We start from the raw sequence: 25,977 nt of genomic DNA on the forward strand, positions 1-25,977 counted from the left end.
AGACTGACCCTGGGAGAAATGCTATGATTTAAGAGACCAGAGCACCATTCATTTCTATTCCAGGTAGAGTTCCTGGAGGCCAGGTTACTGCAGGACAGGAGGCTCGAGGCCCTACACAGGGCATAAGGACTGGGAGGCAAGTGCTCTGCCCTCAGACCACCGTCAGACAGACGCCCACTGGTTATAGAGAAGACGGGTGCCAAGCATCGCCCTGGCTGCTTGACCGTGCTGGGGGCGAGGTCTCAGAAAGCTCCCTGGGGCTCAGCCTGGATTGGTCTACTGTCCGGGAAAGGGAAGGACAGTGAGTTTCAGATGGAGAGCAGCTCAAGCAACCCAGAGAGGTGAGATGTGCTTAGTATACTAAGCCTACAACTGCCCGGGAGCTGACCACATCATTCAGCTTGTTTTAGAGATGAGGAAAATGAGCCACAAAGAGGCTGTGACCTACCTGCTCTGGGGCCACTCCACTTTTCCCAAGCCAGCTCTCCTAATCCCCTACCGGGGTGCTTCCTGGAGGCTTATGTCTAACTCTGAGGACACAATGATAAAACATTGGCCCAAATCGTAACACAGCCGAAGTTTTCCCAAGAGATGTCCTTACCTCTGACCTGGATGTCACCCTCTTCCACAACTACTCCTAGTCTTTGTCACTGTCCTTAAACACTCTCTTCCTCCAGACAACAAACACCTCCTCTGAGCCCCCTTCTCTCCTCCCAGCCAATCCTGAGGCCAGCCCAGCGCCTCCATCACCACCCAAACCCAGCTGCATGAGTTTTGCCTTCTATCTTGTATCTTGAGCCCCTCTGGCTGCCCTCTGTCCTTCCCCTCAACCTAGGCACACGCACGATTATGTTCCAACATAGAAATGTGCTCCCTGGGCCAGAGGCTTCTCTCCGTTTGTCACCTTCCTTCTCTCCTTTCTCATCCACGTTCTGTTTTAATGCCCGTGCTTATACTGAGAGATCCCAAATTACAGTCCCTAGCGCTGGCCTCTCCCCTTAGCACTGCCACCTGGGCATCCCACAGACACTTCACAGTCAACGTGGCCAACATGGAGTTCCTCGTCCACCACGAGACCATGCCAGCTTTCTCTCATCTGGTGGCCCCACCACTCACCTGACAGTCCAAGCCAGACACCTGGGAATCCACCTCAGTTTGGGCCAATCCCAGATTCCTCTGGTTACAGTAATCCTACAAACGTTCCTTTCCAAATACTTCTCAAGTCTGCACCCCCACCGTCTGTTTAGGTCTGTACAGTCTCCCATGTTCTACCCCCTCCCTCCTCTCTCTGGCTCTGATCGCACCAACTCTAGAAGACCTCACCTGACCACCCTCGTGTGCCTCCCTCACCCTCTCCATCAAGCTTTGCCTTCTTCATAGCACTTATAGCCAAGATTGTCTTGCTTACATGTCTGCTTTCTGCTCTGTGTCTCTCTCTCCATTATGATGTAAGCTCCTTGAGGTCAGGAACTTACCCATCTTGTTTATAGTTCTATTCCTATCATTTATATTAACAGAGGAAATCCTCGAGAAGTATTTGTTCAGTGAATGAATATTCAGATCATCATTGCCCAATGGAAATGTAATGTGAGCTACATGTGTAATCTTAATTATTTTTTTTTACGTAAACTCTACACTCAACGTGGGGCTCGAACTTAAGACTCCAAGATCAAGAGTCACACGTTCTACCAACTAAGCCAGCCAGGTGCCCCTGTAATCTTAAATTTTCTAGTAGCCCCATTACAAAAGTAAAAGGACACAGGTGAAATTAATTTTCATGATATATTCTATTTAACCCATATGTCCAAAAGGCTCCTGTTTCAACAAGTCATCAGTGTCAAAGATATTAAGATATTTTACTTTTTTTCATATTGTCTTTGAAATTTTTTTTTAAAGATTTTTATTTATTTATTTGACAGAAACAGCCAGCGAGAGAGGGAACACAAGCAGGGGGAGTGGGAGAGGAAGAAGCAGGCTCCTAGCGGAGGAGCCTGATGTGGGGCTCGATCCCAGAACACTGGGATCACACACTGAGCCGAAGGCAGACGCTTAATGACTACGCCACCCAGGCACCCCTGTCTTTGAAATTTTATGTAATTTACACTTGGAGTATATTCTGTTTCAGACTAGTCACATTTCAAGCACTCAACAGCCACACGTGGCAAGTGGCATCTATACTGGACTCATGGTTCTAGACTTACCCTCCTCTCATACTGACCTGGCTTCAGTTGTGCTCTCTGCTAGCTACTGTTAAGAATGGATGTGATGTTAAATCACTGATAAGCTTATTCAAATGTCCTCAGAGAGTCCACCGTGTTTCTAGCATTGTTCTAAGAAGTGGTCACGCAAAGATGAATTATGAACACATCTTGCCCAAGAAGACCACAATCTGGTGTGAGAAAGGGTGATGTAAACAATTTCCATGAAAGGCATAAAAGATGTATGTACAGATTGCTATAGGAACCACCAGTTCTGTCTGGAGGAGTCAAGAAAAGCTTCAGAGAGGAGGTGAGGCTTACGCCCAGACTTGAAGAACAAGTAGAAGCTGGCTGAGCAGACGAGGAATGGGTGGGGCTTCCCAGGCGGTGGAGACAACACATGTGAAAGGCAGAAATGGATGGGCGCATGACGCTTGGTGAACTTCAAGCCATTTGCTCTGGTTGAAAATACCAGGATGTCATGCACAAAGGGGCTGGCAGGAGGTGAAGATGGACAGGTGACCCGGGCCTCGATCTCGGAAGACCTCAAGTGCAGGGAGCATTTAAGATTTATGAGTGGGAGAGAGTACCATCTTTAAAGCCCTGCCTGGCAGCTGGTGTGGACCGCGGTTTAGAAAGAGGCAGGAGGCAGGAAGGCCAACTAGGAAGCTAGGACAGTGGCCCAGCAAGAGATGATGAGGACCAGAAGCAAAGCAATGTGAGGGAAGAAAAGGGGCAGATGAGAAAGATCCGAGTAGGAAGCATAAGGGGAGAAGGTCGGAAGGCAGGGACTGAGCACAGGTTCGGTTGGGGCATGTTGGGTTGCCAGTGCCCATGGGGTTCCCAGGAGGAGCTATCTCATAGGCAACTGGGGATACTAGCCTATGGCACCAAGAGAGGCACGAACTGCAGATACAGATCTGGGGGTCATGAGCTTAGAGGTGTGGCTGAATATCAAGGAAATGAATTCCCCCATCCCAGGAAGGGGGTAGAGTCAAGGAGAATAGTAACAGACACTGCCAGAGAGGGGTTGGCGAGCCCTGCCACCAGCGGAGCAGCCCAAGGGCATCTGAACGCAGAGGCAGAAGCATCCAACAGCCCAACCGCAGGAGCTGTTCCCTCAGAGTCTGCAAGAGACGCTTGATAACAATTTCTCTTAATGCTGAAAATATGAGTGGTCAGAACACTTGTAGTTGAGGAGGCGGTTTGATAGGAACCCTCCCCAGAAACCTGCACAAACCCAGTGAAAATCATCTCATTGCACATACTGCTGTCCTCTGTAGACCAAAGTGCAGTTAATCCTTGAACAGTGTAGGGGGGGTTAGGGCCCCTCACCCGCACAGTCAAAAATCTGCATATAACTTTTCCCTCCCCAGAAACGTAATACTAATAGCCTACTAATAACAGAAACAGCTGATTAATTCATATTTTGCATGTTGTATGTATCTACACTATTTTCTTAAAATAAAGTAAGCTAGGGAAAAGAAAAAGTTAAGAAAATCATAAGGGAGAGAAAATACATTTACAGAACTGGACTGTATTTGTCAAAAAACAAATGCATGTATAAGTAAATCCGGGCAGTCCAAACCTGTGTTGTTCAAGGGTCAAGGTATTTCCATTAATATGATCTCTTTTAACCTTCACAGCAGCTCTCTGAAGAACGGAGAGAGCCCTTTATGAATGGAGAAACTGAGGCTCTAAGAGGAGACATGACTTGCCCGAGGTCAAAAGGCTGAGAGAGAGGGTGAACCTGAATTCAGTCACTATACCCATGAATATATACCCAGTGTCTGAATCCAAGTCCCTCTACCCATGATGCCACGGCTAACCAAGCACCACGCTGGATGCCTTAGAAGTGGTGGATAGACACATTCCAGATTCAGCCAGTCGATTCCTTGCCCAGGAAGCTGAGGACTGGAGTTCTATTCCATGCCGATCAGTAAGTATTAAATTCCCATCTTGAAAAAGGGTTGGATGTGACTTAAAAGGTATGCAGACAAGAAAGTAGTTTGGTTTTTTATTTCGTGGTGGGTTTGGGTGTGTGTATACTTTTTAAGAGCATCGATCTTGCAAAAGCCACGCAGAGTAACATCGTAGCTATGAAATTTGACTCCAAGCTTCCGGCAAGCAAGCAAAAATAGACCCATGGAAGTACTCACCGTTCTCTGGGGAGAAAGACACAGGTTTTTGTCACATTGGTTGAAAATATTGGACAAATCAGGAATTCAATTGAAGCAGCACTCACTGTGCCTGTTTCTGCCCCAGAGGGGAAGTGAAAGCAGAACATGAGGGAACTTGGTCGTAGGAACTAAGAAAGAATGTCACGGGCGGGAGCTGAGGGTAGCACAGAACAACTCTTCTAAAGGAGTAAGGTAGACGTCAGCCCACAGGTCGCGCTGCCCCCAGCCCCAGAGCTCTTGCTCTGCACATGCTTCAGTTTTGCCCTTTTTAATCCTTCCTGTAAAGGTTGTGTTCGTGTTTGTATGAGAGGCTGCACACTCTAGACGAATGTGTGAGGGGTAATCAGACAGACTGATCTATGGGGTGTACAGGGACAGGACAAGTACCCTGAGAGTGACCAGGGTAAGACTGCTGTGGCCTTGCAGGGAGATCACCGGGATCCTGTCCAGAGAAGGCACCACAGTGATGAGTCCCTCGGAGAAACGCTAAGTTACTCTAAACACTAAGTCACACTAAACACTAGATTTCTCTTTGGTAACCATGAGTGCCCTGACAAGGGCTACAGTTAGCGACATGGATATTTTGGGGTGACAACGGCTGTCTGTCCAGGCATAGAGCAGATGCCAAATAAATGTTAACTGAAAACAAAAAAGGGAAGAGGAAGAAGGGAAGGTGGGGTTAAAAAAAAAGGAGGTGAAGCAATAGAGGGGGGAAGGACAGAAGTCTGTAGGAAAGTGATAAGAAAATAAAATGAAAGGAGAGATGAAATTAGGATATAAAATGTTTGTCAAAAGGTCTAGTGCAGTTGCCAGATGAGGTCTGTACCACTGTCCTGGGTTTCCTAGCAACCAAAGCAAGGAGGGAAACATAATAGCATTCACAGTATCCATAGGATAAAAACAGATCAGTTGTTCAGAAGAACTCCTCCATGGCTCCTCTTAAAGGGAACACTGTGTCATACAGCATGTCCTTAGCAACATTCCTACAATAAATATAGAATCAAATTCTGAACAGTTGTCTCTCAGTCCGATCTTAGTGCAGGTGATTGGCACGGCGCCAAAACCCACTCAGTACACTCAAGGAAAAGAATGTCACACAGATAAGCAACTCTCTGAAGGTTTGGCGTGATGCCGTGATACGTTTTGTATTTGGGGGCAGAGCTGGAGATCTCCTTCCTGACAGGCGCACCATCCCTCCCAGGGCAGCCATCACCCACGATCGCTGAACTCTCTCCCACAGAGACTGAGCATCACCTCACAGACCTCCTCAATGGGGCACACCAGCAGGGTTCTTCTCACTTACCAACCTGAATCCATCTGCCAGCTCGGATCAAAGGGTATGCAGCAATATCCTTCAGACAATGCTCGAGGAATATCATTTCATATAATAATGTTTCCATCAATTGAAGCAATAGGGAGTTTGAAATTATAGGGGCTGGCAAGAAAGAAGAAAGAGTCTATGTTGTTGAGTAAGGACAGACATTATGGTTTGACAAGCAAATGGAGGGCAACTTGACATTCTTGCATGAAAGGGCTGAGCACTTGGACAAGGACTAAATCCAAACCCAAGGTTGCTGCAGTATTCAGACTGCTCCTGAGGGATGACAAAAAGTCATCCCTGGACAGAACTGATCAGAGGGGAGGTTGAGGGGCTTGCTTGACAATTAATTTCCCCACTCTAGGTCCCTCTTGAACCTCTGATTCAAGAGATGACGTAATAGGTAACATAGAATAATTAACATAATTAACTGCCCAATAAATGTGTGTGTGTGTGTGTGTGTGTGTGTGTGTGTGTGTGTGTATGTGTGTGTGTGTGTAATATTTGAGGGGAATGCTTGAGGGGCTTCATTGGTTAAGCATCTGCCTTTGGTTTAGGTCGGCCCTGGGTCAGGCTCCCTGCTCAGCGGGGAGCCTGCTTCTCCCTGTCCCTCAGCCCCTCCCCCCCAACTTGTGCTCTCTTTCTCAAATAAATAAATAAGAGAGAGAAAGAGCGAGCACATGCACGTGCATGTGGTGGGGAGGGGCAGAGGAAGAGAGAATCCCAAGCAGAGCCTGATGCAGGGCTCCATCTTACAACCCTGATATGAGGACCCCAGCCGAAACTGAGAGTTACATGCTCAACTGACTGTGCCACCCAGGTGCCCCCAATAACTATATTTTTTCAAGAAAGAAGAAATAATCCAGTGCTTGAAACAGGAAAGGGTACTCCTGGTCGACCAGAAATCTGAAAGATACCTAGACGATTATGGTGGCTTCTGCTTTGGTGGCCCCATGAGCCACGCTTGCCGATGTTCATGCCCTATGGTTGATCTCTACCGCCTGGACTCTGGACTTGGCATGTGGCTGGCTTGCTTTGGCCAATGGGACCTTGGACAGCATAATTGAAAAAGAAGTTGGTAAGAGCTTACATGTTAGAGTGTGTCCTCTGGGGATACTGTCTTGGAGCCCAGCCACCATGCAGTGAGGAGGCCCAAGCAGCCACATGGAGAGGCGGATGTGGGAAAAAACCAAGGGTGCTGGCTGACAGCCTGAGCTGAGATCTCAGCCAGTAGCCAGCACCCACATGGAAGAAGTTTGGTTCAGACCTCCTTACCCTCCCAGCATCAACACCCCATGAAGCAAAACAGCTATATGGTCAACCCACAGAATCATAAAAAAATAACACATTTTTGGTGTTTTAGGCACCGAAGTTTGGGGTGGTTTGTCATGCAGCAGTGGACAACTGAAAACAGAAAGCAGAGATGGAGGAAGAGGAGAGGAAATGTAAACCTTGAACACCAAAACGCCTCCCGACGGAGACAAGGAGCAGGTCCAAGTTCAGAGTAATTAGATGCAAAGTGAAGGCTCTGGACAGCACTCAGGGAGGGGCAGCACCGAGAACTGCTCAGTCAGCCGGTCCTTCTCCGTCTCCAGGCACGAACATGGAGTAGCTGGAAGCAGGGTGTTCACACGCAGCATTAATCAGGAAGCCAGCTCTCTGGAGAAGGTGGGCAGTCTGCCTTGAGAATGTCTGAGGCAGGTTGTAGGGCCTGGGAATGAAGCAGAACCTGCTGGGACAACTGTGAGTCTCTAGCTTGCCTAACTACTTGCCTCTTGTCCTGGTACCCAGAAAGGTTTCTACATTCTGAACCTGCATGGGCATAGAACCCTCAGACAGCTCTGTCAGCTGAGAGAGACCGGATGCGGGCCAAAAAATCTGCAAAGGCACTCAGGAAAGCTACCCATGCTAATTTACATAGCCTTTCAGTCGCATCTATAAACAGAAAAACAAGGTGCTAAATATATTAGGAAAATCCATAGCATGGAAGAGGAGACTCACGTTGAATAGAAAAATTGACCTTGGAGGAAATAGAAGCAATTTAGGAAAGAAGAGAGGACTTTATAAAAATTGCAATTAATATCCTTAGAGAAACTTGAGGTGTGTCAGCTGAGGAAGGGGAAGGAATGGCCATCAGAAGGGAACAGAGAACAAGAGAAAGTTCTTGGAAATTGAAAATGGGATTGCAATAGCAAAAATTCAATTAATGGGCTGAATAATAATTTGGACGCAGCTAAAGGCCAAGCAGTTAATCTAGAATCATGGTATCTTGAAGGATGTAGAGCAAGAAAAAGAAAGAGGCAGAGAGTATAAGAGCATGGAGGAGAACCCAAGAGGTCCAGCATCGGTCTGATTAGGAAAGAATAGAGAAAGTAGGGAGAGAAAATAACCAGAGAAGGAACAACAATATTTTCTTAAGCTCAAGAAATGCATGAGTATTCAAGACTGAGAAGGCCCACTAAACAAAATTAAAGAAAAGACTAAACTCTTCCCACTAAGCTTTACCAACCTCCCTTACCCTGATCTACTCGTTGCCTTTTCCCAGAGCACTTTCCACCTGCTATCATGCTATACAACTTTCTTAACCATTACGCATATAGTCTGTGACCTGTCTTTCCCTGCTAAATTGTGAGCTCCAGGAGGACAGGAATCTTTGCCTGCTTTGTACCTTGTTCAGTGAAGCCTGGCACCTGCCATCGTAGGCATGAGTAAATATTTGTGTGGAATTGAGTTAAAATCCAGATAGACACATCCTGGTAAAATTTCATAACTCCAAATATAAACAGGAAATCCCAGAATCTTTGGGATTTCCTGCAAAAGGACTAGAAACAGAACTGTCATCTAGCATTAACAACAGTGGAGCTTGGAAAACAAGCAAGTTGCTCCAGTCTGCACTCTGAGAAACACTGTCCCAATCCATGGCTAGAGACAGACGACACCTGAGAACCTAAATTAGACATCGGGAAGAGGCCCAGTTGATCAGCAGAGGAACCTGAAGGGAAAGTCAGCCATTTCCCCAGAACATGCCGGGAGCAGAAATTCAGATCTCGAACAGCGGTATAGGATGGGTATAGTTTTACAAGGGAGAGTTCTCCCCCTACTCTGAGTTCAAGCCGTGACACATAAGCTTCATTTTTAACTATTAAATGATGGGAAGTGTTTTGCTGGTTCAACCTTTTATCACAGGTATGTGCCTCCTTAGAAGTTCCAGCTGTCTTCAGGGATGTCAGTTTCAACCTTCTGCATCCAATGAACTCGAAGCCGGGCCTCCCAGCCTGGTATAGACATAAAAAGCAAGTTTTCAGGTTTTTGAAATGACAACCTCCCGAGAGCTGCATGGACCTATCACTCACAGACTTCAGGGCCGCGAGTTTGATTTCTTCTTAGCCTCTGGGGGCTTTGCTTATGTTTGTGCAGGTCTGGCCATGTGCTTAAGTGATTCTGTTATACAAATTATATGTGAGTATTTTCATGTTTTTTAGTGGGAGAGTTTGCACTTTGGTCCGGATAGCTCAGGACTTCAAAAAAATTAAGCTATCAAATAACAGGTGCCCCCCCAAAAGGGCATTTTCAGAAATCAAGTTCTCAAAAAATCAACCTCCCTTGAGCTTTTTCTCAGAAAGCTACTGGAGAATGTGTTCCACTCATACAGGGAAGTGTCCAATGCAGAGGAGGACATGAGATTCAGAAACAGAAGCTCCAGCCCATTAATAGGGCCAAGGGGTCCCCGGGACGAGGGGTAGCGGCTGTGTAGCCTGGAGAACAAACAACTCAGCTTAGGGCAGGAGGAAGGCAACTCCAGGAGAGCCGTCTCTAGAAAATTATGGAATTGTTAGGTGACCGAGTGTTTTGTGTGAAGGTATTTAGAGAGGAGAAACAACAGAGTTTGAGGCTAAAGTAGTGAGAGGAAGTCGAAACTAAGCACACCGTCTCATTTCCCCATAGTAGAAAGTCAGTAAATAACATCGAAACCTGAACAAAATCACGACATAGCAGTGTCAATGTGTTACTTGGAAATATGCAAGCAAAAGCAAGCATTGGAGGATGTTGCCTTTGGAAGCAGAAATCAAGGGTGGGAAAGTAGGACAAGGGACTCCTGCCTTCATACCAAGCCTTGCAAATCTACTCTCATTCAATACATGTATAACTCTGATAAAAATAAATGAGTAAATAGAATGGGTATGATAGCATAAGACACAATACTCATTTCATTGTTGAGTTTTGCAGCAAGATCCAAGACAGGCATCTCTGTGTAAGTGTTCAAGAGATTACTCAGTTTTTCAAAGGCAGCTCTCAATCCTTTGATGTTCGAATCACCATCTTCGAAGCACACATCACATCTTCATCTTTGCCACTTTGTTCTTCATTTGTTAATTGGTTTTATGATCAAATTCTTATTTGTGAATAAGTCTTTCTCCCACATCGCTTTCATCAACTTTATGAAATTCTGCAACCCAACAATCCAGGAGAGGCAGAAAAAAAATGCCATTGACTCAATGGGCCCAGATAGCCTTTGAGGCTAATCCAGTAGGGACCATTTTCATACTGAACCAGTTCATTAGTGAACATGTAGAGGGTTGATGACTTTTGCCACTTTACATAAACTCAAACTATGGGGTCTTGAATAACGAATACTCCATAAGAATTCTGTTAGTGGTGAAAACTGACTGTCTTAATGGTCACATTCACAGCTTGCTCATTGGTTCACCACCTGCTTGATGCCCAGAGTGGAAGAAACTGGCCTAAAGGTGGGCAACAGAAAGGAGAGGAGGAAGGAAAGATCGGTAAGGACTACACAAGCTCTACATTTTACGACCAGCTCCAAGCCCTGGTGAGCTAGCCGAATGCCTATGCAAAGGACCGAATGTAAAACCCATCCATTCAATACATGTTTATTTATTGAATGAATACAGTGTGCTGCACCCTGTTGTAGGCACTGTGGTTATAAAAATGGGAAGTCTGAACAAGTTACCAACCCATTCACAATCTAAGTCTCAGCCCACTAAGTCAATGATCACAAAGTTATACTTGAGAAGGACAAAAATAATAAGGTTCAAAGGCACACAGGGGAGGGAGTGATTAATTTGGCCAGGGAGGCAGGCGAGTCAGAGAAGTCCTTTCAGGGGAAGTGATCCCTGAAGGACCAGGGCAGAGAGAGCATCTCAGAAAGAAGTTCCCTAGAATAGAAATAGAAAGGAGAGGCTAATTAGGACTCGAATCCTCAGAGCTTGTGGATACTTGGATGTGAGGGGCAGGGACCAGAGGAGAATTTAGGAGTGGCAGCTGGCTGGGGAGAAGGAAGGGACAGGGACCTAGGAGGCTAAGATATAGTGAAACCTGTTGGGGTTCTTCGCTAAGGCTCAAAGACAGTCCTCCTCCCTGGCGCTTATTACTGCTCAAATAAAATTAAGTTTTATAAACTAGGAAAGAAAGAACTGCTGGGCAGTCGTTGTAAGAAATATCAGATCTATTATATGCTTGACACGTTGTATTCTGTGTCTCTCTTGATCCTCAAGCAACCCAACTGGACGGCCTTGCAGTGCTGTTCGGAGCACTTTGAGTTGCAAGTGATAGAATGTGTAACTCATGCTGGGCTTCAGCCATGAAGACATTTGAAAATCTGACATAACAAGAATCCTGGGGAAAGAAGTTTCCCTGTGAGCTGCAGCAGCTCAAGGATGTCACTAAGGACCCAGCTGCTTTGCATCTTCCTAATTCCCATGCTCAGCACAGAGGCTTTTCCCTCTTAAGCTGGTCAACACGCAGCTCTTTCCTCTCTCGGCTTTTATTTTTTATGTTTTTAGATGTACTTATTTTATTTTTATTTTTTTTAAAGGTTTTATTTATTTGAGAGAGAGAGCACGAGTTGTGGGGGAGCAGCAGAGGAAGAGGGAGAAGCAGGCTCCCCCCTGAGCAGGGAGCCTGATGCAGGACTTAATCCAGGACCCTGAGATCATGACCTGAGCCAAAGTCAGACACCTAACCGATTGAGCCACCCAGGTACCCGAGATTTAATTTTTATTTTTAAGTCATCTCTACACCCAGCCTGGGGTTCGAATCACAACCCTGAGATTAAGAGTCACAGGCTCCACCGACTGAGCCAACCAGGTGCCCCTCTTGGCTTTTATTTTTGACTGGACTGCAAAATGCTTCCCAAGAGGCTGCTCCCAGACTTCTTCCGTCTCATTGGCCAAGCTGGTTGTGTGCTCATTTCAGAACCAATTGCTAGTGGAAATGGCGAGACTTCAGCCCATTACAGTTTTTCTCTGAGGCCGGGTCCCTTCCTTCTAGGTGTTGCTACCCAATAGAATCGGGTCTTACAGACCAGAAAGACGAGATAAGAGGTGGGTAGTGGTCTTAAGTCATATTTCCTGCCTTTAAGACCCAGGCGGGGCAGGGAGGTGGGGAGACAAAAAGAAATGACCCAAGTCAGCTTCCTCCTAAACACCTCTTGATAGCCCGTACCATGGGAAGGAAAACAAAAAGGCCTTATCTATGCAAGCCACTTGCCAGGATATAACTGGTCTATTTAAGTTCCTTATGGAAAACATGCCGGGAAGGCATGACTTCGTGGGGCCTAGCCTCCGGAAAACACGAGCTTCAGCTGGGTCATTACCGGAGTATAAAATGAAGCCGTTTCCTGACCCCTTTGTGTCTGCAGCGTCCCACGTGCAGCACTCCTGAGCACTAATGTTCGTTCTGGGCCAGGGCGCACCTGTGCGTGATGAGGAAGGACCTGGAGCTACACCGGGCATCCCAGACTTCTTCGTGCCTCGAGTCTCCAAGTTTCCCGTATCTTTGGAATTACGAGAAAAGGCCAGTCCTGCACGAGATCTCTGATTGCGTGTGAGTCTGACGGAAAAACCCCGACTTTCTGTGTTCTCTCAGGTAGGTGAATTGCAATGTTGTTATCCTTGTTTGAGAGATGAAGCGGCAGCTTAGCCAGGTGAAAACCTTGCCCACACTCACCTTGCTAGCAGGAGCAGACCAGGACAGGAAGCAGGGCTCGGGCACTTGTAGCCAGAGCACCCCGCTGAGTCCAGGACAGAGGTGCGAGCGCATGGCTTCCCTCAGCTCTGAACACGGTTTATGACGTACAGAACACAATTCTGTTGCATTCGGACATCAGTTGGTCTATTGAGGCCACAGGATAAAGTCAAACAGCCAGACATTCTTTCCACTTGATTACCAGGATTTCAGCTGGATTTTTTTTTTTTAAACCAGGTCATAGCAATTCACTTTAGAAGGTGTTGAAGGAGGGAAGGAAATGTCATTGGCTCGGTCTGATGTGCTCGTGGGACTCCAGTAGGCACATTTCTAGAGGACATTTGGATATCCAAAACAAGGGTTATGCTAAGAAGAATGATCAGGGATGAAGACAGGGGTGGAGGAATCGCCCACATTGGCTGAAATCATGGGAACAGATGAGGTTGTGCAGAGAGTGAGTTGGAGGGGGGAAGGGGAACTAAGGATAGAGCCCTGAGTAATATCAATGCTGGCTGGGGACAGACAAGGAGCTCCTCATGCAAGAAACTGAAAAGGAAAGATTGGAGAGGTATGAAAAAAAAAAATCACAAAACTGCAGCACAAAACCCAGGCAAAGGGGGTGGTCACATATCACACCCAGCGAGGTCAAATGAAGTGGCTGGAGAGACTCACTGGACTTGGCAGTTGGGAGATGACCAGTCAACGGCCTGAGGTGCTCGGGGAGCACTAGCCAAAGCCAGACTGTTGTTGCCTGGGGAATGGCGAGAGATACGGATGTGCAGTGAAGATTCTGTGATAGGAAGGAGGAAGAAAGGGGGCCACTTCAAGGCTGACAGAGGGTTGAGGACATCTTTTCTGTTAGGGGACATACGTAAATATTTGTGGGTACCAGGAGAAAGTGCCAGTAGGAATGGAGACATTGAAGTCACCAGAAAGAAAAGAGATAGTGAGGCCAGATAGCGAGGGCATGAACTCGAGAGCAAAAGCCGAAAAATCAGCCTCAGAAAGAAGGTTCGTTTCAGGGGCCGATGGGCAAGTAAGAAGCAGACCTACTTAGAACTGGGTTAATCTCCTTTCTGTTGCTGGGAAATGAGTAGAGAGGGGCAAAGTTAAATGAAATGTCTTCACATCATCAGCCTGGTCTATATTTACTTTCCTGTAACCAGAGAGGCGGCGTGTCCTGGGGATGCGGACTCTGAAACCCAGCCTGCTGTTTTGAATCGCATTTCTGGCCATGACACGCTTTTTCGTGGAAGGTCCTATTTAGATCCCTGCAGCAGAGTCTCAGCAACTGCTCAGTCCCTGCGGCTTCTCTCAAAGGCTCAGAACGTGTGGGGCAGATCATCCCAGCTCCTGAATGTCCTTGGAGCCCTAATACTATTTTTATGAACATGACAACAGCTTTGATAATGGGGGTATACACTGGACTAATTTGGGTTTGTTATCTTATTCTTGATTGCATCAGAATAGTACATGAGACAGCTGATAAGGAGAGTACAACGGGACAGTTAAAATAGATTGAAAAGGGAAAGAGAAGCCACAACAGTGACAAAAATTCAAAGACTGTTTAACGTGCCATGGTAATTACGGGAATGTAAATGCAATTTGAAAAATGAGGCACCCTCTATTAAATAATTAAAGCAAATTCAAATGATCCAATCTGTGTGGGGTAGACTTTAGGAAAAGAGCAATACAGAAAGTGCCAGTGAACACTTAAGTTGGTTCAGTTCTCTGAATAATTGCTAACGTTTACTGAGCATTTACTCTGTATCAGGCACTGTTCTGATGTGTCTTCATCTAATCTTCACTTAACTCTTTGAAGTAGATTATGTCCCTATTGTCATCTTGATTTTCCAAATAAGGAAACTTTTCCAAAGAAAGAAACAGAAGAGTTCAGCAAATTGTCCAAGGTCATGAAGCAAGAAAGTGACCAAGCTGTGATTGAAACCAGGCAGCTGGATTTCAAAGCCCTTGTCCTTAACTAATACTCTATACCCGCAGGACCCCTTTACATTCTTAAAGATTAGCAAGCCTTTCATGATAAAAGCACTCAACAAACCCAAAGCTAGTATACTCAACAATAAAAGACTGAAAACTTTACCCCTAAAATCAGGAACAAGACAAGGATGCCTGCTTTCACCACTGCTAATCAACAACACTGTACAGGAAGTCCTAGGCAGAGCAAATATGCAAGAAAAAGAAATACAGGCATCCAAATTAGAAAGGAGGAAGGGGGGATGCAATTAAAGGAAAGGAGGAAGTAAGATTATTTTTTAAAGATTTATTTATTTTAGAGAGAGAGAGAGAGAGAGTGGAGGGGGTGGGGGCAGAGGGAAAGGAAGAGAGAATCTCAAGCAGACTCCATGCTGAGCATGGAGCCTGACGCAGGGCTGGATCTCACCACCCTGAGATCACAACCCGAGCCAAAACTAAGAGTCAGATGCTTAACTGACTGCACCACCCAGGCACTCCAGTAAAATAAATTATCTTTATTAACAGATAGCATCATATATAGACTATCCCAAAGAAGACACCCACAAAAAACCTATTAGAGCTAATTAATGGATTCAGCAAAATCATCGTATACAAGATTGACACACATAAATCAGTTGTATTTCTATATACTCGCAATGAACAATCTGAAAATAAAATTTCTTTAAAAACCAATTCCACTTATAATAGCATCAGAAAGAATAAAATACTCAGGAATCAGTTCAGCCAAGTTGGTGTTAAGACTTGTGCACTGAACACCACAAAACATTGCTGAAAGAAAATAAAGACCTAAATACATGGAAAAGACATTCTGGGTTCAGGAATTACAAGACTTAATACTGTTAAGATGGCAATACTGCCCATTGTAAGCTACAGATTCAATGAAAACAATGAAAATCCCAATGTTCTTTTTTTGCAGAGATTGACAAGTTGATTGTAAAATTGATAAGGAATTACAAGGGGCCCTGAATAGCCAAAATAATCTTGAAAAGGAAAAGCAAAGCTGGGGGACTCACATTTCCCAATTTCAAAGCTACAGGAGTCAAGACAATTTGGTACTGGAATAAGAACAGATATATAGATCATTGGAATAGTATTGAGAGTGCAGAAGTAAGTCCAAAAATCTCTGGTCAACTGGTTTTCAACAAAAGTGCCAAGACCATTCAATGGAGAAAAGAAGTTTCTTTAACAAATGGTGCTGTGACAACTGGATATCCACATCAAAAGAATGGAGTTAGACCTCCACCACACACAATATACAAAAAGTAACTGAAAATGAATCATAGACCTAAAGGTGAACGCTAAAACCGAAAACTCTCAGAAGAAAACATAGGGGTGAATCTTCATGAGTTTGCATTTGGCAAGATATTCTTAGAAATGACACCAAAACCACAAGTGACAGAAGAAAAACAAAACCAATGGACTTAATCAAAATTAAAACTTCTGGGCATCAAAAGACACTACCAAGAAAGTAAGACGACAACCTACAAACTTGGAAGAAATATTTGTAAATCATATATCCAATCAAGGTCTGGTATCTGGAATATAGAAAACTGTTACAACTCTATAACACAAAGGCAGCCCAATTTAAAAATGAGCAGAGGATTTGAATAGACAAATGGCCGGTAAGCACATGAAAAGATGCTCATCACTAATCATTAGGGAAATGCCAATCAAAACCACAAATAAGATGCCACATCACACCCACTAGGATGACTACAATCAAAAAATAGGAAGCCACAAATGTGGAAGATGTGGAGAAATTGGAACAGTCCTACATTGCTGGTGGGAATATAAGACGATACAGCTACTCTGGAAAATACGTTGTCACTTCCCCAAAAATGAAACGTAGAGGGGCGCCTGGGTAGCTCAGTGGGTTAAGCAACCAACTCTTGATTCGGGCTCAGGTCAAGATCTCAGGGTCCTGAGATGGAGCCCCGTGTTCGGCTCCGCCCTGGGCCTGAGGCTGCTTAAGGGTCTCTCTCTCTCCCCCTCCCTTGCCCCTTCCCTCCGCTCGTGCACGCATGCGCTCTCGGTCTCTCTCTAAACAAACAAACAAAAATTATATGTAGCATATCATATGATCCCATAATCCTTCTCCTCTCAGACTTTCCAAAGAACTCAAAACACATATCCCAACAAATACTTGTACACAAATGTTCACAGCTACTATTCACAGTAGCCAAAGGGCGGAAACAACCCCAATGTCCATCCACTGATGAAAGGATAAAGAAAATATGGTCTATCAATCATACAATAGAGTAGAAAAAAGAATGAATTACTGATACATGCTAATCGTGTGAACGAACCTCAAAAACATTGTGCTAAGTGAAAGAAGAGTCACCGAGTGGGCGATTTCCTTGATATGAAACGTCCCAAACGGGCAGATCCATGGAGACGGAATGCTGATGACCTACGGTTACTAGGGGCTCAGGGGAGGGAGGAATGGGGAGTGACTGCTGAATGCACATGGAGTTTCGCTCTGGGGTGATGAAATGTCAAAACTAAAAAGAGAATGGTCGCACAATAGAACGAGTGTGTAAACGCCCTGGATTATGCACTTGAAAATGGTTAATTTTATGATTATGAATTTAACCTCAATTTTTAAAATGTATTCATTTAAGGAAGTATTGAGGGTGTGCACGAGCCTTTGTTTATATGGGTTATATCTATCAATATTTGTTGTGTTAGGAATCAAACCTGGGAAATGTAAAATATCTTTAGTCATTTGTTTTAAAATAAGAACAAAAATGAATATATAGAAATAAATACGTAAAATTTTAAAATAAGAGCAAAATGCTTTTATGGAAAATAACTGTATTTTCCACAACAGAGATTAGTGAAAAGAGTGGTGTTGTTTTACATTTTTAAAAACCTCTCGAATGCCTGGCTTCACGGAAGACAGCGGATTCTCTCTTCTGCACTCAACCTGTTAAAATACCCCACTGTCAGGCAGCTTTAGGAAAGCCTCAGCCAGCTCTCCTGCGACAGTGAGTGTGAAGAAGGTAAACTATGTCTGTGTTACTGTGAAAGTAGTTTTGACCTCACAGAACCCCTGGAACCCCAAGAACCCCAGGGGCCCCGATCATATTTAAAAGCTGCTGCTGAATACTGTGTAGGAAGCGACAGCATCATGGGCATAGGACTGGTGCAGTCACACAGGACCCTGTGCTTGGAGAGCCCTAAGTTTGAGATATTATGCTCTGCAGTCCCCATCTTAAATTCCTAAGAATTTTGTCTTTGAATTTATGTTTTGTAGGTGAAGTCTGATGGGACAGTGGGGCATGCACTGAGGCTCAGAGAGTTGGCTCATGCACTGTCCCCCTCCTGCTGCCTCCCTGCTTCCCAGGGACCAACTTAAGCACCTGTAACTCCCTCTGGTGCCCTGGGCCTTACCTGGCCTCCCCTCCCTGCTCCTGCCCAGCAACCACTGTCATCCTCATCCATGGTGCGGGCCTTGGGTTAGAATGGGAAGGATCTGAGTTGGGCACACACCCCCCGTGCTGATTCAGGCGAAGGCCTGGCGGCACCTGATCTCACCCAGGAGTGGAAATGCTGTGATGCGTTCAGCAGACAATTCACAGGGTAAATCCCTCACCCATGGCACTCACCAAATCCTGGCACAAAGGTTGCAGTGCCCTTGGGTGCCCATCCTGATGGCTTGGGGCAGCAGGTCTATGGGAGGGGAACATCCCTGGCACCACTCAGGTGGCTGGCTGGAGGGAGGATGCTGGCAGCTGGTATGGTCCTTACCTGCTGCTGGGGAGATGGGCCGTGGGGGCACCTGTGAGGTGGGCACTCAGCCTGCCAGTATCCCTGTGCTAGGGATAGGCACGTTAAATTAAATAGCAAATAGAAAACACCAGGACAAGTGAAGAGAGAATAAGAGGGAGAGACAGTGGAAAAAATAAAAAAGCTTTTCATTTGAGTACCTTAGTGGTACTTCTTTACAGCTTTTTGGATCAAGTTCTGCATTTTCATTTTTTAGGGGGCCACAAATTATGTAGCTGGTCCTGTATACAGTCTCTGAGGAAATAATTAAGAAGACACCTGAGTGTTTCTGCCCTCTGTCCTAATAAAGCTACAAAAGTAAATTATCCCGAGCAAATGAATTCAAAGGGCAAAAAAGCTGCAAATTAAGGCACTTAGATGTATTTCTTATTCTAACACAAATACAACCTAAATGATCAGTAATAGAAAAATCACTGAGAAGAATTAGTTTTTCCTTTACCTTCCAAAATCTGCTGCTCTCCTGAGTTTCTTTCTCTCATCTCTGTCCACTGAAGAGAACTAGAAATAGCAACCAACCCAGAATAAGTGAGCTTCCTTAGAGGCCAGATTCTGGTTTCTAAATATATTTCCCACTGAAGGGAACTGAGGTTCCTTAGAGAAAAGGCTGGTTCCAGGTCTGGGGCAGCAGATGCACATCTTGCATCAGATCCTCCAAAGCAAGGGAGTTCTCAAAGACTACTGTCCTCGTGTCCTACGATTCAGAAACCCAGCACTTTGAGCAATGACTGACAATGAAAATGCCTAGACACCAAAACTGAAAACAAGCCCGGGGGGATAGGTGGAATGATGACCGTGGAACAGTGTTCGTTGCCTGCATACCTTCCGTATTTGAAACTTGATGGCAAGGACTGTCATTCGTCTTCTAAGATTTATTTATTTATTTTAGCAGGGGAGGGGCAGAGGGAGAGAGAGTCTTAAGGAGACTCCATGCTGAGTGTGAAACCCAGTGTGGGGCTCAGTCGTCTAATGACCCTGAGATCATGACCGGAGCCAAAACCAAGAGCTGGACACTTAACCAACTGAGCCTCCCCAAGATGGCCATTCATCTTCTAGAGCAAAACCTGGCACATGGTTATTGTTTGGGTGGGTTAGATAGATGGTCGGATGATGAATAAATTGACAAAGTAAAAGAAACAAACTGTTTTACTAATGAATAAAGGGATGATGGTGGGAGTTGCAGTGCCAGGAGATTTCTTCTCAAATTCTATTCAAATACCTAGAAAAATTCCTAAAATGAACTATTTTCAGCAGCAATGAAAGTTTACAAGTTGAAAAAAGTCAAAGAAAAATCAGAAGAAGAGAGCTGCAAATGTAGTCACACTAGAATCAAGAGTGCTGCAGAAATACAGCTCCTTTATTTATTTTTAAGTGATCTCATCTTTCCAGGTCCCACTGATCAGATGACAAGGAAACAAATGTATTCTAGTCTATTCCAGTACAATTAGTCCAAGCCAGGAATGTGACCGATCCCTCTAAGTCAGACTGCCTCAGAGGCAAAATGACTCAATCCATCACCCACGCACCTCTCCAGCTTATCTCTAGGAGAATTGGGGTTCAGGGAAGGGGCCCCATGTAACCTCAAGATTTTGCCGCCTCATGCTGGCCCTTGGGTACGTGTGACCAGTGACCACTGAACTGTAACTGGCCTGGGCCCTGGCTTCTGGTGTCCACAGCTGACCCTGTGATTGCTGTCACCTATAGTCCAGTCTTGTTTCTCTTGGTTGGAGCCTGAGGGTTGCTCTCCAGCTGGCCCTACCTCACCTTGGCTTTCACTGACCTATGGGCTCCACTGAATCACTATCACATTATCTGTCTGGCCCCTGACCAGGAGGTCCAGGCAGTGGGGTCACCTTACCCTCATCCCTTTAGATCCATGGTGGGGCCGCTGGCTCTCAATCCTGCATTCCTGGGGGCTAAAAGAAGGTCAGGAGTGAACATGGCATCTTCTCCCTAGCCACCCTAATTTTAGACCATTCACCTTGATAAAGAGGGAAACATTCACCCTTTCTTGCTCCAGGAAGATAAGCCTTCCGTTCTGGAGAGAGAAGGCTACAAGGGAACATTATGTAAGAGGAAACTAAAACACAACCATTTATCATGTGCAAAACATTGTCACCAATATTCAGGCAAACAAAAACTCATCTAAGGAAAATGACAGTAAAAGCCGGTAAGATCCTAAGGAAAACTTCTTGACTAAACCATCCCGAAGAAATGCAAGCATTTGGAGAACAAATCTCCAACATTTTTTTGGAAAACTCTAATGGAGTCTAACCTTCACTGAAACCTGCACAAATCCTACGTGTGTAGTTTAGTGACTTTTCAAAATGGGTTCTATGCCCCATTAGTGACAGCCAGATCTAGAAACAGAGCATCAACAGCACCAGAAGCCCACCTCATGCCATTTCCATTGCTTGGCTTCTCACGCCAAAGATTAATTTCTTGGTTCTGATCTTTACATATGCAGGATCATACATCACATACTCCTTGGCGTCTGGCTCTTTTTATGCAATATTAGGTTTGTGAAATTCCTCTATTCTGTTACATGTATCGATTCATTTAGTGTAGATTTCCATTGTATGAGTATGCCACAATTTATATTTCTGTTCTACTGAAGAGGAACACTAGCCTCTAGTTGTTATTACAAATAGTACTCCTATGAACATTTCTGGGCATGTCTTTTGGTGAACCTGTGTACATATTTCTGTTGGAATTATCCCTAGGAGTCGAATCTCTAGGTCATAGAGTATAGGTGTGTTCGTCTTTGGGAAATAATGTCAAATGGTTTTCCAAAATGATTGCGTGGATTTCTCATGCCCATCAGGCTAGCCTGAGCATTCTGATTGTTCTTCATCACTGCCAACACTTGTTATCACCAATTGATTTGTAGACGTTGTGCCCCCGGGGTAGTGTATCTTACTGTAGTTTTAGTTTACATTCCCCTGAGGATGGTGGTGTTGAAAAGCTTTTCATGGGCTTTTGACTTTTGCATTACCTCATTAATGAAGTGCCTATCCAAATCTCTTGCCCATTTTGTATTCAGTTAGCTTCCTTTCTCTTATCAATTTATACACTTGGGAGGATAGTCCTTTGTCAAATATACGTGCTGCGATTATATTTTCCTAATTTATGACTTACCTTTTTTATTCTCTTTATTGGCATCTTTTGATAAAGAACTTCTTGATTTTAATATAATCCAACTTATTCATTTTTCTTTGGTAAGTGAAATGTTCTTTATTTCCTTTTTGTGACATTTCTGTCTGTTCCAATATGTTCTTCTGTGTTTTTGCTGTAAGATTTTTTTGGAGGGGGCCTTTCACATTGGGATCTGGAACGGATTTTTGGGGGATCATGTGAGGTCCACCATTTGGAAAAGAGGGAAAAGAAGACATATATCTAAGAACAATAGGCCGGGGTTTAAAAAAGAAGTTACTATAGAAAGTTCATAAAAGATATATGAAGTTATCATTAGAACAATTATTGCAGCATCCACATAAGCTGCCCTCAGAGTGCCCTGACTTCGATTTCTGCTTGGTTAACAAATCAAGCTTCCCCGTACCTTCCTCTTTATTGAACAACCCCTGTGCGTTAGTCAACTAAAAACCGAACATTTAGCTCTGTCCTACTGGCCCAGAGTAATGCATGCTCTAATGGGGTCAGAGGAAGGGGGCGAAGTTTTGACATAAGATGATGGGTTCAGGGGGTCCATGAGAGTTTTGTAGGATCTGGGGTTCCTAAGAAAAATGGTGGGAAAGCAATAAAGATAAACCATGCCTTGGGCTCTGGGGCCAGCCACCATGACAGATGTTGGAGTTAAGAAGCCAGGGCTATTTGAAATTACAAACAGCTTTCCCATATTCGTCTCCCAGAAAGCTGAATCAAAGGAATGTTACTGCCTGAGAAGACTTTCGAGATCGGAGAGGTCCACAGGTAAGGGCAGACGTTATCTCCTGTTCTCAGCCAGGAGCCAAATACCTCAGTGCCAGGAATCTGTTTGGGGTGGGTAGACCTGTCCCCTCTCCCAGGTGAGGCCCAGACTAGAAGTGTATATCAGTCATTCAATTCTCATGCAGGTCCAGAAGAATGACTCGTAGGCCAAGTCAGAAGAAAACATTCTTTCTACACGGAGACGAGTTGTGTCTGAGGAAGAGCTGTGGCCTCTCTCTCCTCTTCCTGAAGAACGGTCTGACATCTAGTGATGGAGTCAGACGTAAAGAAGAGAGAGACAATCCATGAAACATCCAGGTAGCCCAACGCCACTCGGAGCCCAAGACAGAGGGGACGGTCCAGGCAGCAGGGGAGGGGAGGGGCTCAGGGAAACGTCCTGCTGGAGTCTGAGGAGACGTGAAAGCAGATAGGACAGAGGAGAAGGATGAAAGGACACAGGAGAAGGCCCTGATCTGGCTGAGTGGGGAGAGCGGACCATGGGGAATCTGGGACAGGGGAGGTCAGCATAGTGAGAGGCCAGGCTGTGGAAAGATGGTAGAGACGCAAGCTGCTTTGGACTAGGGGTGACCCTCTACCTGTCTGCTCTTTAATTCCTAGGGGCATGCTTCCAGAAAAGTCTTCTCAGAAAGCCTCCAGGAAACCCTCAGAAACCACTGACCCTAAACAAGGAGGGCAACCTCCCCTGGGTTTTTAGGGCCTAGGCCAACCATACCTTTCTGAAATATGTTGATGCTCAATTGGAAACAAGTGAAGTGTGAGAAGAAAATTACTACGTCAGCTCAGAGATCTTAGAACTAATTCTCTGCTCTGTGTTGGTGCTAGAATGAAGTTTGCTGAAGATTGGGACTAGTCTGAGATTTACAAGAAGGGCAACCTTGGGTCCTTCTGACTCTTACCCTCCCCTTCTTCCCTGGAGCTCAGACTCGGGTCACAGGCATAGTTGCAGCCTTATGAGCCGAGGGTATGATTTCACATGCTTATCAGCCTCTGCGGGACACGTGAGTCTTTTCTGCCTTTAGCTTCTTGACCTTAGCTTCTATTTATACCTACGATGCTCATCCTTTCAAATCGAGGGTAATCCAATAGCAGCTACATTTTCATGCTCTCCTGGAATATAAAAATCCTAAGGACATAATAATTGCCTTTTATATTTTTTAAATGTCTTCTCTGTCTTTGGCATTAAATAAATTTCCAAAATAGATCTCTTCCTCCTTCTTTCTCCTGCCTGCCTTTCTAGAGTTTTACTAAATGTTTTTTTGCCAATAGGTCTTTTTCTTATAAGTCCTCGCATTTGTTCTAATTATAAACTAGCACACATGGTGACATATATTACTTTCCTAGGCTGAGCTCCAGAAAGCAATGACAAGCAAAGAAAGAAGAGCTCCGTAAGGAAGCTGAATTTAGTCTCGGGCATGGCACATTGCCTTTGCTGCTGTATTTTTTTAAATCCAAAAAAGATGTTTTATTTCTAGTTGAGTAGGTCCCAGTGGGTTTCCCCCTCCTACTACATTATTAGCTTCTTTGGGGCATGTAATGTGTTCTAGTCGTCTTTGCAATCTCATATGTAGTGCCTTGCACCTAAGGGCAAGTAGAGTGTTGACCTGAATTAAGTTGCATTTAGTCAAATGACAGGTGATCCCTAATAGCAGCTCAAAGAAAGGCAAAGAAATAAACCATCTTATGGCGTGGGCATGCTACTGTCCTTGCCATAGCTTACCACTCAGCTAGCTCAAAAGTTGTATGTAGGCACATCTCAGAGTATTTTGACTTAAAAAAAAATGACCCTTTCTTACCCTCAAATAAAAAAGTAAGGAGAGAACTCACTCACAATCCCATGCCACTGCAAAATACCATTTTAATAACAGTGGTTATAAACCTCCGGTCTTTTATGTGCATAATTCAGACATTTAAACAAGATGTGTACTCTGAGCCCATAGGGCAAAATGGGAGGCTGCACACTCAGCATTATGGGTTGAGAACATTCTCTCATATCAGTAAACACTCTTCAATAGGCATTTATTGCCCCATTACATGATTGATTGTTCAATAATTTACTTAACCAATCATCTGTCCAGGTTGTTTTCATTTTTAAAAAGTATAATGGTTTGATATCCTTGTTGTTGTTTTTAAATTCTGTACCCAGCTCTTATTTCTTCAGGATATATTACCATAGGTAGAATTGCTGAAACAAAAGATATGTAGATTTTAAACTATAGACAAACATTTCTGAATCACTTTTTTTTTTAAAGATTTTATTTATTTATTGGAGAGAGAGAGCATGAGCGGGAGAGGCAGAGGGAGAAGCAGACTCCCCACTGAGCAGGGAGCCTGATGTGGGGCTCAATTCCAGGACCCTGAGATCATGACTTGAGCTGAAGGCAGACATTTAACCAACTGAGCCACCCAGGCACCCCTTCTGAATCACCCTTAAGAAAGGTTATACTTCTGTGCATCCATGTTCGTGTCCTTTGTTTGTTAAAAAAAGGAGATGGGTGGTGTTTGGTCTTATTGATTTCTAAGGGCTCTTTATATGTGAAGGATACTTCCCTTTTCATAAAATCATAAATTATACAATCATTTTTCCTGGTTTGTTTTTTTACTTGTAAGAATATTATGCTTTATGTGTAGATGAACAGAACTTTAACATTTTATGTAGTCAGATCTGCCAGTATTTTTATTAATGGATTTAGTCTTTGGTGTTCTGTTTAGAAAGGCATTCCCCACCTCAAAACCAGATCATTTCACTTGCACTTTATTTTGGTTGTTTTATGTCTTGTTTTTCTTTTTCTTCTTTTTACTGTCATCTTTTATATATATAGATTTATTCTTGCAGGTATATATTTTGGTGTACAAAATGAAATATAATCTAACTCCAGTAAAAATATATATATAACTGGGCCTGTTTCTGGACTTCTTAGTCTGCTGTATTTGTCTGTTTATTTCTGTATCTGTAATGTATAATAGATAATATTTATTGATCACTTACCTTCTTGCCGGGCTGTTCTAACTGTTTTCCATACATTAATTCAGTTAACTGTCACATCAAGTCTATGCAGAGGCAGATTTATCATGAAACCGATGAAGCTTAAGCCTCAGGGCCCTTCAGTTGCACAAACCTCCTCCAAGACCCTGAAAGGGGTTCTAGCAAGATACTCACACGATGTTATATTTTTCTAAAATTTGCAGAGTAAGATATTGCAATGACAATTGGTTAAGACTGCTGTTTCTGACAATTCTTCCATCCCAATTCCCCTATATTTCTGGGAGGCACTGGAGTGGCCTCTGGCATTAAGGAGATTTGAGTCAGGAATACATTCCGTTAGGTTTAGTAGGATTTCCTCGTATAGTTATCAGTCACTTATGCTCGATGCCCATTATAGAAATAGCGTCCATGAATACTCCTCCTGCCTGTTGTGACAACTTACCCAGCATCACGAAACAAAACTACAGGCCAGAACTCTTTTTCTGGTTTTTTTTTTAAGGATTTTATTTTTAAGTAATCTCTATACCCGACGTAGCGCTATGAGAGTATCAGTGGATCCCTCTGGGACCCAGATCTAGTAGT

General features: G+C 44.3%; 1 protein-coding gene and 2 long non-coding RNA genes across 7 annotated transcripts in view; 2 read left to right on the forward strand and 1 right to left on the reverse strand.

Annotated features, from left to right (window-relative positions):
* Window positions 1-18,995, reverse strand: part of TM6SF1 (transmembrane 6 superfamily member 1) — an 83,172-nt gene extending 64,177 nt beyond the window's left edge. Inside the window, exons 1-4 of one of the 5 annotated variants that reach the window (XM_087856592.1) lie at window positions 18,907-18,995; window positions 8,871-8,971; window positions 7,148-7,308; window positions 5,682-5,813 (exon numbers count right to left, since the gene is read on the reverse strand). In XM_087856592.1, the coding sequence (XP_087712718.1) occupies window positions 5,682-5,695 (14 nt within the window). In that variant the 5' untranslated portion in view covers window positions 5,696-5,813; window positions 7,148-7,308; window positions 8,871-8,971; window positions 18,907-18,995. Of the gene's footprint in view, window positions 1-5,681; window positions 5,814-7,147; window positions 7,408-8,870; window positions 8,972-18,906 lie in introns of those variants that run through there. The other 4 variants (XM_087856590.1, XM_087856591.1, XM_087856593.1 and 1 more) reach the window with 4 other exon arrangements.
* Window positions 3,849-11,729, forward strand: LOC148107540 (uncharacterized). The gene is made up of 3 exons (XR_015722075.1): window positions 3,849-4,137; window positions 10,388-10,480; window positions 11,533-11,729. It is a non-coding gene; the product is annotated as an uncharacterized LOC148107540 (long non-coding RNA).
* Window positions 12,035-25,240, forward strand: LOC148107541 (uncharacterized). Its single transcript, XR_015722076.1, has 3 exons — window positions 12,035-12,584; window positions 22,538-22,709; window positions 23,010-25,240. It is a non-coding gene; the product is annotated as an uncharacterized LOC148107541 (long non-coding RNA).
* The last annotated feature ends 737 nt before the right edge of the window (window positions 25,241-25,977 follow it).

The sequence above is a fragment of the Ursus americanus genome, chromosome 28 (genome assembly GCF_024610735.1).
Source record: "Ursus americanus isolate L20-20 chromosome 28, mUrsAme1.1.p, whole genome shotgun sequence".
Classification (NCBI taxonomy): Eukaryota; Metazoa; Chordata; class Mammalia; order Carnivora; family Ursidae; genus Ursus; species Ursus americanus.